The sequence below is a fragment of the Melospiza melodia genome, chromosome 9 (assembly GCF_035770615.1).
Source record: "Melospiza melodia melodia isolate bMelMel2 chromosome 9, bMelMel2.pri, whole genome shotgun sequence".
Taxonomy (NCBI): Eukaryota; Metazoa; Chordata; class Aves; order Passeriformes; family Passerellidae; genus Melospiza; species Melospiza melodia.
Genome location: NC_086202.1, coordinates 16,015,541 through 16,030,805, shown reverse-complemented (window position 1 = coordinate 16,030,805; position 15,265 = coordinate 16,015,541). Strand labels below are relative to the sequence as shown.

The window sequence follows — 15,265 nt, the reverse complement described above, 5'->3', positions numbered from 1 at the left end:
GCACTCTTTTGAACTGGTGACTGGTGATAATTAAGAATTTCATCTTGCTTTTTGTAGTGGTTTCAATTTCTGACTAAAAAAAGAGTATTTATCATAAACCACCAAGTATATGTATTTTCTTTTCAACTAGAACATTATATTTTCCCTATAAAATACTCGAAATCATTTAGAAAAGAGAAAGGAATTTCAGTGACCCTATATATCACTAATTAACTTTATTGTATGACTTGCAAAGACATAAAAAATATACATATTTTTTAAAGAACTATTTTACACATGACGATTAACCATTTATTTATTTATTTATTCTTTACTTATTAATTCTCGTGTATTAAGTCCATATTTTTAATTTGAGATGGAACCAAACTAGTCATTTACTTGATGATAACACATGTTCATTACCTTGTTTCAGTTAGTCTGCTCAAACTTACATTTAGGCAGACTGTTATTGAAGTTTTTAATAAAGTTCCCTTTAAAAACTGGATTTTAAAAAAAGCAGATACTTTCTGAGGATGAACATTTTCACTAGAAACTTTTAAGTACTTAATTCAACTATTTTACATTCACCAAGTTCATTGCCATATTTCTATTTATTTCAGTGTAAGAGGAGAATTCAATCCCTTAAATTAAATTGTCCAAATCCTACTGAGGCAAAGCAATGAAGTCAAGAGAATTTTACCCACAGGAATTAAAAATATGTATTTAGCTTTTTTCCTCCTCCTCTGGCATGTAATACTATAACATAATGACCTATATGACCTGGGATAGCATAGACAAAATCCAAAATGTGGCATAGCTCAGACTTTAAATAATTATCTGGTAATGAAAGACAAATGTGGCTGTTCATGGTTACTTCTTCTTACAGTGGTTTCTGTACCTGCTCTATGCCTTTCAGGGTTCCCTGTACAACAGAGAAAAATTTCCTCACATTTACGTCTGAAATAGGCAACATTATACAGAATTGGATTGACAGCAGAGTTGGCAAAAGTGAATAATACTATCCAGAAGAAAACTGATGGCAAAATATTTAAATCTTCTTTGAAGTTCTGAACTAAAATTAAAAAAATAATTACTATTATTGGAGTCCACATAATGAAGAAAGAGATCATCAACAAAAAAAGGGCTCGGAATAGTTTGTAGTCTTGCTGGGAAACACGAATCTGATGATGTTCTGGATAGGCTAAACCAGCATTTAAACTTCTTCTTGATGCTTTTGTAATCTGCAGTAAAAGAGAAGAAAGCAAACTTTCACTGAAACACATTTCTACAAGTGAAAACATAAATTTTGGCACATGATGTTTTCTTTTGAAAAGCGACTACAAAAAACCACATCGCAGAATTCATTTATACTTTTTGTCCATGGTTCCATTTCAAATGTTCTCACTTCACTAGCAATTCTTTTTCCTCTCAGCTGTGAATTCATCTCATTATTAGGCAAAGTGGTTGTTCTTTTCATGGCTCTCTACCAGTCACAAATGCTTTTCAGCATAAAACAGTCTTAATTACTCATGAAATCCCATTAAATTCAAATTATGACCTCATTTGCTCTATCTAAAGAAACCCATTGATTTTTTTTCATAAATGCAAACTGGAACATAGTTAACAATCCTGTTGATGCACAAGAAGGAAGGCGATCCAATTCTCTTATGGGCAGGCTGATATTGTAAGGTAGGTATTAGAAGGAGCATGAATTTATTACAATAAATTATTTTAAATGTGAATGAGATTGTGCATTGTTTTGTGTCATACTTAGCTTTTCAGACAGTAATCACAATTGCTTTGTATGAAATCTTACAGATCGTTAGAGTCACTATATAAATCTGTGTCTTATAAAAGCACTCTGATATAATAAACTAGACTATGGGTAGCTTGGAAACCTAGTATTCATAGGTGTGCATCATCTGTCATTACATAAAATATTGGACCCAGTGGGCTTGCAGAAAATTTGAAATCCTCTGCTCTAAATCCCTGTCTTCCCTGAAGTTGGCATGGCACAATTAATTTTGCTACATTCATACCTCTGATGCAAAGAAATTAAAACTGAAATATCTAGCAAAGATTTGTGCTAAATTACTGAGATGCCACTTTATCCCCTGCATGCATAGGGAAGGGGTGTTTCCAAAAAGCCTTGATCAATCAAGGCTTGATTGATCAAGGTTTTGATTAATCCTTAGCTGACTATACAGGAAGTCAAAAGATATGGCTCTACCTGCCACTTTTCCCTTTAGCAGAAACTACAGGAAGGATAACATTAATACTACAACATTTGAACTTCCTGGTACAGGTAAGGATGAAAATGTTTAGAGAGAGTAATTTGTCATTTTGTTAGTAGTTTTCTGAACTTTTCATGGAGATAAATACTCATTAAGAATCTAGACATCTTCAAAATATTTCAATAGAATGTATAAATTAAAACCCGTGAACCAAAAGTGCATTTCTTAGCAGCTTCTGAGGCTGAGAAGGGGACAGTATCACTATCACAGCTGCTTCCCTGATTTGAAAGGAGTAGAGAAGTCTGATGTTCTGAGCACGTAAAACAATTTCAGCTTGATGGTCTTCTGCTGTACAATCTGGAATCCAAAAACTAGGTTAATTCCTCCAAATAGCCCAAACCAAGAATTGTTCTCAGAGAGTGCCTAACCTATCTTAGTAAGTACAAAGGTTTCACAAAATGCAAAGGACTATTATCCACTTCTAATATAAAGATAGGAAAACTGGGTTGTGTGCGCTTCTCAGTCATCACTGTTCAAACTGCTACAGAATGTCCTCATCAGATACATTTTAATCTGTCCCATATAAATAACTTCTGTCTTTCCTGCAGGAGCTGCACAGCCTAGAACTAAGAATGCAAGAGTCATGAGGACTGCGTTAAATAAGACACAATTGCTTCTTAAGAAAGTGTTCAAGAGAAATGGAGTGGCAGTGGTAAGTTGTGGATCTCTTTTTGGTCTACCCAGTATAGATACCTGTCCTTGGCATCTGGGCCACACTTGGACAAACAGCAACTTAAAAGTCATATATATATATAAGCATGTAACTTCCAGAACACAGATATCTTCCCTAGCTCTAGCCTCTGACAAAGTCTTGCCTGAGAGGCAGGACAATGGAAAACCAAATAAATTACAAATCATGGCATCTAATCTATAATTTTTGCCAGGGTTCTGGGAAGTGTTATGTAAAAATAATGCTCAGTTTCAGACTAAATTGTGAAGTACACGTTTGTAGTAGTGTATATTTCTAAAAAATTTCTGGTCTTGCATCTGTAGTCAGTCCTCATCATTCTGATCAATGCTGTAACATGAATACATGAATGCTTGGCACTGCTTCCAGCAATTCTGAGACTCATGCTATGTGTGCACTGACATGATGGAGCATTCTCACGAAGTGAGAGTGAGTCTGCTCTTGGGAATGACTCAGGGATTGAGACATTCTCCAGTTCAGTTCTGCTTGCTTCCCAGAGAGACAGAAGATTCAATTATATCTTGCTATGGCCCTCAAGACTTCCTCATTTCAGGGGAAATTGTAATGAACTTTAGCATCTCTGTTAGCAAGTTAGAAAAGAAACAGGAGCAGAGCAGCATGGGGATGTCTTGTAATCCAGTATTCCAATCCATGCTTTTGGTTTCTAGCTCCCTATGTGCCATTTTTAAAATAAATTTACCTGTAATCTGGAGTCTGCAAGGACAGGACTAACAAACACCATTCCTGTCCTGGCCTCTGACCAAGAACTGTGGCATTTCTTGGCCTCCAGTAATTTGCAGTTCTTTCAAAGGACTCACTCTCCAGTGAGTTACTCTGAGCTCTTTGCCTACCTGTATGTGGTTGCAAGTGCTTTACTTCACTACAAGAGGTTCACCTAATGCATTTACCTCAAGGTTATAATGAGCTAATACAGAAACTACAGGCTGATGACTTCTACTACAAGTTTAAGTTTGATCAATAAGCAAGGATATGTGGAGACCAGATTCTAGGTCCTTGGCTCATTTTACACCTACATCCAGCTCTGGCATGTGTATCCAGAGCCTGTTGGTGCTCAGCATTTCATCAGCTAACTCCTTGCTCAATAATCTATGTCTGTTGAGGTTCCTTTCCAAAACCTATAATTTTCTTATGAGTAGTTTAATTACCCAAAAAAGGAAGCAAGGATCTTGTAGGTGCTTGTTAAAAACTAGGCATTGCAGTGACTAGTTCAAAGTGCCTGGTTTGAAGATGTCTAGATCTTTCTCATTCTGGTTTTGGATAGTTTAAAAGGAAATTAGATGCTAATATAATGCTTGCTAGACTATACATTAAAACTCTGTGGTGCTGGGTGGTTTATATTTCAGCATATATGTTAAACATCATCCACTTAGAATGAAAGTGGAAGCAGATGGTTTAATTAATAGGTTTTATTTACAATATTTGAAATTGTGGAGGATTAAGCATAATCTAATGAGATCTGTGTACTAAAGACACATGCAGAAAGTCAGTAGATCAAAAAGTGGATGGCTTTTTTTCTAGTCCTGCCTTTCTCTGCTTTCTTACAAATCCCTTATGATGAGTTTAGGCTCAAGGAAAGCAAAATCAAGTTTTTAGTTATTTCAAATGCTTGACTCTTTCAGCATTTAGGAGATTGATAGTCTTGAAATATGAGCAGCACATAAATGTAGAAGTGTATTTAATATTATACATAAGAAGACAAACCATGTGTTGGGCTCTGGTAATGTGCTGCTGAAGCATGTTCTTAATTGAAGTATATAGACTGTTATGTGCAGGTTGAAATGCTCCATTTCATATCACATACTTATAATTTATTGAACAAATGTTCGTTCCCTCTACATGTATTGGTATTTGGTGACAATATACTGCTGCCTAGTGAGTTATTGTTTACTTCCCTTTATTTACAACAAAATTTAAAGGAAAAACATACCTGTAAGATTTTGGAGTAACTGATGACAATGATGAATCCTGGTATCAGAAAGAAAACAATGGCAAAGGTTGTATCCCAGACTGTTTCTCCTGCAGTGCTGGGCCAATCCAGGGTGCAAATATAAATGTCCTATTTACAAACAATGAAGATAAGTAATATTGTACCAATATTTTCAGTACAGCACTGTTCTTATCTCCCTCTACTCTTATGGGAAAAAATGGCTAAACCAAGACTAAACCAAGACTGTGAAAACTTTCTACTTAGACAAAGAGGTCAAGTAATATATTACTTGATGGTTTTAAAAGCCCATACAATCACAAATATATATGTCCACAACTGGAATACTTCCATTAATTTCTTATCAAATGGTAATGGCAACTTTAAAATTGAAACTTACAAACCCTAAACTTATTAATTTATTCAAGTGTCATGTGAGGTGCACTTTTGTATGCATTTCAAAATATTAGGCAGAAAAATCTGCGCATGGCCATTTTGTAGAGAGGGGGCTGCGGCTGCAGGGCAGCTCTCCCAGGATGCTGATCCTTCGGGATGCTGATCCCTCGGTAAGGGGAAGTGAGCTGAAAAGGAGGTCTCTGAGCCGCACTGAGGAACACAAAGAGAATCTCAGCCGATGCGCGTTTCCCACCTAACGGGACGGTCCGCCGGGAGAGCGGGCCGGGGGGACGGCGGGAGAGCTCCGGCCGCTCCTCCGGGCACAGCCTCGCACCTGCCCGGCGCACAGAGCGCTGCCCGCCCTGCAGGCGATCTCCTCGCGGGCCGCTGCCGGCCGTGGCAGAGGCGGACGAGCCTCCACCGCCGCCGGTCCCGGCGCCCCCCGGCCCGGCCCGGCCCGGCTGCCGCGCCCGGCGCTCGCCCTCACCTGGCCGGCGGGGGCGGGCAGCCGCACCACGGTGAAGAAGCAGCAGAGCGGGAGGGTGGCGATGGCGGCGAGGCCCCAGATGAGGAGCACGGCGGCGGCCAGCACCTTGCGGCGGCGGAAGGCGGCGTGGCGCAGCCGGGCGATGCTGACGAAGCGCTCCAGGCTGACGGCCGACAGGGAGAGGAGGATGACGGTGCCGCTCAAGCTCACCACATAGAGGAGCAGGTGGCAAACGAAGTTGCCCAGCACCCAGGACTCCGTCCAGCGCACGACGGCGATGAAGGGCATGGCAGTGATGAAGAGCAGGTCGGCGCAGAAGAGGTTGAGGACGAGGCAGTTGGCGGCGCAGAGCCGGCGGTGCCGCCTCACCAGCAGGCAGATGCCCCAGATGTTTCCTGCCAACGACAACACGAAGATGAAGGCCAGGGCACATGACTCGCCGATGCGCAAGGCCGTCACATTGTGGCCCCTGAAGTCCGAGAAGAAGGGGAAATAGGTCTTATTCCATCCTGGTGTGCCCCTGGACACGGGCATGAGGGTGGCCAGTGGGCATGAGAGACGCACCGGGGATGGTGGCACCAGCCCTAGAGGAAGGGCTGCGCTCCCAACCACCACGGCGGCACCTGGGGTGCCCTTCCAGCACAGAGCCAGGGCATGACCGCCATCCCCCTCCCTCCTCTTCCTCCTGTCCCTGCTACCGAGGGCTCAGCCGTGCCAGCTGGGCGGTTTATGGCCCTCACACTGCAGTGGAACAAGGAAGTGCAAGAGTAAACACGGTGGAGCTCACACAAAGGCGAGGCCGCAGTGCGTGGGGCGGCAGTGAGGGGCTGCCCGACACCTCCCTGGGCAGGGTGTGGGTCAGCACGCTGCCATCACCATGGCCAGGCCCAGCCACCTCATCGAGTGCCAGCCCTGGCCTGCTCAGCTCCCCTGGCAGGCCCCTGGGGTGCCAGTGACCCTGGGAGGCCACTCAGTTTGCTCCCATCCAGTGGAGTATGCATGGCTTAGAAACAGGGATGGCTGCCACACCACTCTGAGAGCTCTCCTCAGGAGCCTTGGATGACCAGACTAATCTAGGGTAAAAATAAAAAAAAAAAAGAAAATAAAAGAGGAATTTACCTATTGCCTCCTGTATTGACAGTGGCTTTTGGAAACAGCAGACCTGTGCATTGCTTGTCCTAATTGTGGAGAAGTGTCGCCAACATGATTTTGGGGATCTGTTTATGAAATTCGTCTAGAATCTCGTTGGTGTTATGAGTTCATGATGGAGAAGCCTGTTAAAGTAAGACAAACCTAGAAAATACATTATTTTCTCTGAACTTCAATTACTAGAAGCAGTTGCTCAGATTGTAAATGACAGTAGGGCTTTCCACTTAGGCTTTTCACTTCAGATGATTTAGAAATGGTCTGGGAGTGAAGCACGCAAATTGTCACAGACAGGCGGATAATGTCTCATAAAAGAAGATAAAATGTTTTCATAAAGTATGTAAACAGCTGTATAACTTCAGGCTGGGTGAATTCATTTGGCTGAGTGCCAGTGCAGTGCTCAAGGGTGCACTTAGAGGCTCAGCGTGTGGACCTACACCGTTTGATGAGGTGAGTGATTCCACGTGTGTGCAGTACAAAAGCAGAGTGCCACGGGGAGCAGGTGACGGGCAGTGCTTCTGCACTACCCTGGGTGTGACCCTGCCATCAACCATTTACGCAACAGCATTAGCGGGGATTCCAGATTAGTGGGGATTCCAGAAACTTGGTCCTTTGAAGGGGCAATCTCCTAATGAGGGATGACAAGAGTGACATCTTTTGTGGACTGCTTCCCATGTCTTTGCCTGTGCAGAATTTGCATTTATTTCAATTAGCAATTATTTCAGTTAGTGGTTCTAACTATCTATGCCATCTCATCAAGCAAGGAGTTTGCAGGGCAGCCTGAACAGGCGTAAGAAATGTTCCTGCTGGCTCCTGCTGACAGATGACTGTATGAAATGTGGGCACAACATCTCCTGTTAAGGGGATGGGCTATGAAGTCAACTGAAGACAATAAGAAAACTTGCAAAGATTGGGTCTTTTTTTCAGAAAGCAACACAAGTGACTGGCAAGTGTCTCAATATAGATACTTTATCCTACATCATTTGATGGGAGAAAAAAATCTGCATCCATATTACAAAAATTTCAGTAAATTTAATAGACCTACTGATTTTTTATTAGCATTTTTGATCAATGCTTGGCATATCTAGCCACAATTTATTTTGGCTCTGCTATTAACTGATTCTTTAAAATTACTTGTGAATCTTGAAATACAGCAACACCTTGTAGTTGCCTCACAGGCCTGGACATTTTGCAAGCTGACAGACTAGTCCCAAAGCTCTGGGCAGCTGGCAGTAGCAGTGGTGTGGTCAGCTCTAAATAATGGCAGGGATTTGGGAAAGAGCCATTGTTAATAGCCTGGTTGTACCTGTGTGAAATCCTGGGAGGCATTAACAGGACAGGAGGAGCAGAGGTGAGGCAGCTGGAAATGGTAGCACAGATAAATGCAAATTTCATTATGAATAAAATGCCCCTTTGACATTAGTGGAAACTTAAATTAGAAACTGGCCCTGTCAATTCAGAGTAAAAGTAAACATATTTGAAACAATATAGGGGAAAGGAAACAGAAACTGAAACGTACAAAGCTGCATTATTGAAGAAATTAAGATACTTTTAGTCAGGAAGGAAAGGAGTGCCAGAAGAGAAGAAGATTTGAAGATGAGATGATGTGTGGAAGTGTGTGGGTAAGTCTTTGATCTTTGTTAGAAAGGACTACTTTTAGCTTTGGTCCTTAGGTGTAAGTTACTTGGCATAAGCCTGTTGTTTGCTCAGGAGAACCAAAGTGCTGCTTTTAGTTAGTGAGTGAACTTCACACTGACCTGTGTACAAAATCCTGTGCCTGGGGACAGCAGAGGTGTGAAGAAACAAGCTGGTTTCCCTCAGGTCTGATCAAACAAGTGGGCACTCCTTGCAGGAGCAAAAATTGTCAGATTACTCTTGGGTCTAATGGATCCATTATCTAAAAGAGCAACTTGCTTTTCCCTTCCATGAGGTACAGAAGTTGTATTTGCTGTTGGGTAGGTCTAATCATAGCAACCACCAGAACATGAAATCTGAGGAAGAGAGCAGTTGTAACCCCCACAGAGCCACTCTGGCTTTACTGTAATAGGTGGATGCTGCGTGTGGTATGTGCACCACGTGCTCATGACAAGGAAGTGATTACCAGAATGCTGGAAACCTGTTATGATTGCTTAACCTATATAATTTTTATAAGCTATGTTTGCTTTTATGCTCAAACATGGAGTCAGCTCAGATTTCACTGCTCTAAGTTAAATGAAAGCTGCAGACACCTCTGTGGAGGTGGTTTGCCTAACCTAGCAGGAAAAAAATCTTGTTTCTTTTTTCATGGGTGTTTTCTTCATCCCTAATGAAAGCCAAAGGTTTGGCCTTCTCTGTTTCAGATAAGGGCTGTGTTACCTGATACCATTAGTCAAGCTCTGCTTTTCAGATTGTTCCCCTGGCAACCATGAACTGTCGTGACAGGTGGGGATCGATCAGCTTATTTATATCTTGAGCATTAAGAAATATTCCCAGAGAAAGGGACCACTTAATGGGTGACTCTGGGAGATAGGTGTTCTTGTTCCATTTGGACATGGTTTAGTAAAGGTTTTTGCCTTATTTGTGCATCTTCTTGCATGTAGATTGCTGGTTTAAGTCTTTGGGTGTATTTTTGTGCACCTGTATCACACTAGGTAAATAGCACTGAGTTCTGTAACAGGTGTATTGCACATTTAATGTTTGCCAAGTGATGTAAATTCATTTCATTAGAAAGATTGTCTCTTTGTCTTCACAAGAGAGGTTGCAAGCTTGTAGATGATTCATGCATTTGCACAATAAGATTTTTATCATAAGTTTCAACCAAGGTGAACTTTCTATTTTCATTTTTGCTCTTACATATTACACTGCAGCTGTTCTGCTTCTAGATACTATGAATCCTGTGCTTAGAAGATGTTCTACCATTGTAAGGTATGTTTCAACTACAAGTCTGTTTTGATTTGTTTTGTTTTTTAGGAAGTTTTCTAACTGCTCACCCATTTTATACTTTCATATCAGTGAGCTGAAGCACTTACACCAATGTGTGAGGGACAATTTTAAACTTTTAGTGCAAATATCAATGCATCGGTTTGTTTACATACAGTAGCGAGCTCACACATTCCTGTGTCCGCTGAAAATAAATAGATGCTTCACTTATCATGTGAAAAACGAATCCCTGTTTCTTCTGGGACACAAGTCACTGTTTCTTCTGGGAAGTCTCATTTTGCTGTGGTCAGTACCCATTAGAAGCTGGCACACTTCCTGGGACAAGTGCCAGTGGCGCTGTAGTTTCAAGCTGTAGCAGCAGCATTACTAATCAAGGCCTCAGCCAAAAGCAGAGTGCCAATAATGCTGTCAGATGTGCTTTCTAATAAAAGCTGGGTCAGCTTCCAGTCATCAAGACCACCAGAAGTTTGCCAGCATCAGCATTGTGGCTTACAGTGAGGAAGAGATTTCTCTCTGAACCAAATGCAAATTAAGAACATAATACACGTAACATAGACTTCCCCTGGATGTCTTTCTGTTTTGCAGCATGCTAACCAAGCTTCAGCAGAGTGACTCAGCTCCAGCTAAACTCTAACTAAATGAAGTTGTTTCTTAAGAGTCTTACAAACTCTATCACACTTACACATCAAGTCTGTGGATTTAGGGAGTTTACCAGTGAATACAGCGTGTCAGACTGGTTTGTTTGGACATTGCAGGATCTGGTAGAACATTCTTACCAAGGAACTGAGACCCTGCATGAGTTTTTTACCGAGTTGGATGTTAAAGTGCCAAGGTGTGCATGAAGTTACTTGCGTTCCTGCTAATGATCTTTGATGCAAAGACATCAAAACAAAAACTGTGGTGAACATCTGAAGGGTTTACAAACTAAATTTGTCACCAGCCTCTCATGCTCAGGAGATGTACTCAGACATTCCCTGAACACACTGGTCTGCTGGGTTGTATGCTGTGCAGAGATCACAGACACCATTGTTTCCTCTCCTTGTCAAGAATCCAGTGAGTAGAGAATGCTCTTATTCATGAAGTTTAAGGAGAAACATCCTTTTTCTTTCCCTGATGTCTTATCTTAGAGGAGAAACTTGTTGATGTTCTTCAGCTCCAAATTGGGAGAGCAGCTTTACTTTTAAAAGCCACATATTTTTGAAGGAATGTCTACAGCACCTGTCTGCTGCAAAGATTGTCTATATTGTCAGGCTTCTCCTTAGCTAGCATTAAGCTAGGGCTGGAGAAACAGAAAAATCAATCTTGCAAAAGCAATGAAAGTTCAAATAATGCTTTCAATTCTGCTGTAAACACTTCTGCCTTCCCTAATGTAATGGTAATCATGTTATTTCCCACACTGTTTATAGTTTTCATTATCAGTGGCCATTTGAGATGACTGATAAGATGTGACTTGGAGCTTCCCATAAACTGAGTCTGGAAAGCATGGATGCCTTAATTAGGCTGTAGAGTTTTCTGCCTAGTTGCATGAGATAGCACTGACCCTATCAAGCTTGTTACATGGACAAAACTATCACTTTCACTGGCACAGTGTGCACATTCACCAGTTTTGAATTTATGAGGGAAATTAAACCTGGTTGCACTTCTATCAAGAAGCCAACTGGATATCACCATAAGGTCCCAGGCTTCTTTCTTACAGAATATTTTGAAGCACCTTATCTTGGTCTATCTATCTCTTTGAAACTATTAATTCAGTATAAAATACTGAAAATTCTGGTTGGTCATAGATACCACCAAATGAGTATCTGTCCCTAAATGTTGGTGGGGAGCTCTGTTCCAGGTCTGAAGGAGGACTGGGTGTGAGGGGAATCTCACTTCATGGATACATGTCCTATTTGAAGTCTGCTTTTTTTGCAAGGGACGCATTTGACACTGACAATGTTAGAAGAGAATTTACATCTGTGACTCCTCTAGAGCAGTCATGTTTCTCACTGGCTCCTTGGCCAGCTCCCACTCAGGACACCAGCTTTCTGAATTCTCTACCTGGAGCACCTTATGGAGGGAAGGCTAAAGACCCCAAATACCAAAGAACCAGACACCATGGTGCTGTTTGTTAAAACAATGTGGGAATGATGCACTTCCCAATAATCAGGAATTAAGTGACATCAAGTTGTGCCTGTGTCATTTATCTTGTTTTTCAGCAGGATAGTGATGCATGAGTGCAAGTATTGATTTGAAGCAGTATTTTATGGTATTTTATGTCTGCTTAGACTAGAAGTTCATACAGACATAGGAATACCTAGTAATTTTCCAGTTGAGAAATATGAGATTACATTGTTTTATTGACTTCTGGTACAGTAGTTACTAATTTAGCATGTAGTGAAATAACACTACATGCTTAAGAAGATGAAGGGCCAGTGCATGACCATTGTGGTTTTTTTATTTAAATCTTATTGTGTCTTTTTTTCTTGCAGGTCTTTATGTGCCATTAAAAAACAGGGCTTCAAGGCACTGTGAGAAATCAGTGGCTGAAGTCCCTGAGCCAAGGCAGCCTCGCCTGTCAGGGATGGTTTAGGTAGTTACATAAGTGTCCCCATAAATCTCCAGTGGTGGAGATTTTACAGCCACTGTAAGCAATGGGTTTCACTGCTCATCTGCTCCTACCACCGGAAAGATTTTCCTTATCTGTTGCAATTTTGAATATGTTACTCTTTTCATTGAGCACTAGAAGACTTATTTTTCTTTCCTCTGTATGAAATTGTAATTTTTCATGTTTTTTTCTAGACTGGATAAGCCTGCCTCTTCCATGAATTTGATCAAAAATCTGAAAGACTTCTACTACATTCATATGAGTCTGAATTGTTCTTGAAGTACAATACTAAAAATCAAGATAACCTTGTGAAAGATTGGTATCAAAACTGAGACTAAAAGCTACACAAGCAAGCAGGGTATTACAAGTTGATTCATGGATCTAAGAAAAACAACAAAAGAGCTATCTTTCAGTTTTTATTTCACAAGCAGCTCTTCTTATAGAAAAAAAAATGGGGAGTTTTAGCTGTCTTTCCTGCCACCCAATGTTGCATCAAAACCATTTAATTTGCTTAAAAAGAACAGTGTGAAAGCTATATTTATAAATACACTACTCTTGGTAAACCATTGTATTAGCCCCCAAGCTTCCCTAAATCAGCAGCTTCAAATAATGCAGTCTTCCTGGTAGGTTGAAATTCAATTACTTGAAAGGGACATAACAGAAAAAGGCTCCTGAAATTGTAAACCCAAAGTGCTTGAAGTAATGAAAACACTGCTGTTGCTTCCTGCCTTAGCAAGATCTATACTGACAGCTAATTAATTCTTACCAGTAAGGTGAGCATGTTAGGAACAAACTTCCCCACATATAACTAGAGAGGAGCAGCCAATCTCCTTCGTTAACTTTGAGGGAAAAAAAATTTCTGAGATTTCTTTCTAAGTAATGGGAAAAAAAAGTCGTGTTATGATTTGCATACCTTATAAAGTTGGAGTTTTATAGTTGGTTTTAATTACATGTAGGTGATGACAATAGTATTTGTGGGTCTGCTTTCAAAGTGTTTTACTTAACTGGAATGTCATGTTGGTATTTTGCAACATATACCACAATAATGACCTGTAAAAATTTATCAGCAAGGGGGTTTTTGTGCTTAGGTGAAAAATTTATCAGGTAGGACTAAATCCATTGTTAAAGTTCAGAAAAGGTGGAATGAACAAAACTTTTTAAACATTATCACATTATGAACTTTCTGAGTCTCCCTCTACGGTACAGTTTCTAATGCAGAAGTGCTTTATGCTGATTTAAGAAAGCCTCAGAACTACTGAAGAGCTCTGACCTGTAGTAGGCAAACCTATTTCATTTATAATACATAAAAGATGAGGATTTCTTTTTGCAGAAGCTATGCTGAGTATGCAGCTGAGAATAGAATACTAGCTGATTAAGGTGTTGTTCAAAGACAAACTTAAACTTTTAAAAGTAGTTTAATTAGAGATTAAAATTATTAGGCTGTAATGAAAATCATAGTTATCATCCTGAATGAAAATATTTTTTAAAATATATGAAATTAAGACAATTTCCCTCATGAAAAAACCTTGAGGTTCTGAAGTACAATTTCTGTTTTACTCATTAGTTTATCATATCTTTGGTCAGAAAATCTGTTGTTAGCAATTGAGCAAATTGTCAAATACAAAGATTAGCCTGAGACACAGTCAGTGAAATTGAAAAGTGGATAGAGAATGGCTAATACAATAAATCTGGCAGAGATATTTCAGATATAAAGATACCTTTTAGTATTTTCTATCTCATGAGCACTGGATTTAATTGAGAATAACATCACTTGATACTACCAGTTATTTTCAATAACTTGGAAAACACCTTCATATTTAAGAATAAGATTTAACCATCAGGGATTAAGATGAACATTATGGGTAAAAGCATAGTTTTGCTCCAAAGCACAATGGAGAAAGCTGATACCAGGTAGCAATCAGAATCAGCAGGCCAGAGAAAGAAACACCTTGGGTACCTGTGTGTCCTCAGCAAACCACAAGCTTGTAAAATGCTCAAATTTATTCTTAACTAGTGCATCTTTGTAAAATGTCTCCATTTTTATAATTTCCACAGAAGTAACTTCTTGTTCGGACTTCACTACATATGCAAGAAACAAAATGCTCACAACACATTCAAGTTTACAGTAAGTGCTAGAGAAAAATAACACTGCAATTGCAAATCCATTAGGGACTCTTTTTGCCAGTTTCTAATTTGTTGCCAGAATTTGTCATTAACTCGTATTTTGTATTAATACCAAAATACAGTGACACTCCAAATACACTGGAGCAATTTGTTAAAAGCTGCACTTTGGGACATTTTTCAAATCTAAGGTTGAATAACTGACATTTCCTAACTTTAACCTCTTTCACACAGAAGCAAAACAAGTTTAATTCAGCATAATTCTATATGCAAAATTCAAAACTGGCCTCTGACATTGTCTGAAATATAAACTTTCTTTGCACCAAGGAAGCTTTTGTTTGCTAGGAAGTTTGTTTTTCTGAGCATGGATTGGTCAGCATTTTAGTCATCCCTGATGGTGGTTCAGGATAATCAGCTACTTAAGATTGATGTTTTGAACATCAATCTTAAGCAGCAAAGATCTAACATGGCCCTCCTGAGTTTTTATGTATCAAGATGTTGATATATTCCACATATATGTGATATATAACACATATATGTATGTACTAAAGACACTACACATATATACACACACCATGTATAAATAAATATATATATATCTATAGTGCACCTATGAGGGCCAAAAATCTTTTGCAGCTATTCTTGTCAGTTAAGGTACAAGCACAATAATCAGGATTCAACAACCAAGAACTGGGTATGCCAA

At 40.0% G+C, this 15,265-nt stretch overlaps 1 protein-coding gene across 1 annotated transcript; it reads right to left on the bottom strand.

Moving 5' to 3' along the window:
* Positions 1-91: 91 nt before the first annotated feature.
* On the bottom strand, positions 92-6,323 carry FFAR4 (free fatty acid receptor 4). The gene is made up of 3 exons (XM_063162898.1): positions 5,790-6,323; positions 4,910-5,038; positions 92-1,220 (listed from the first exon to the last, which is right to left on the bottom strand). Exons 1-3 carry the CDS (start codon positions 6,321-6,323, stop codon positions 813-815), a joined length of 1,071 nt encoding a protein of 356 aa, XP_063018968.1. The 3' UTR covers positions 92-812.
* Between the last annotated feature and the right edge of the window lie 8,942 nt (positions 6,324-15,265).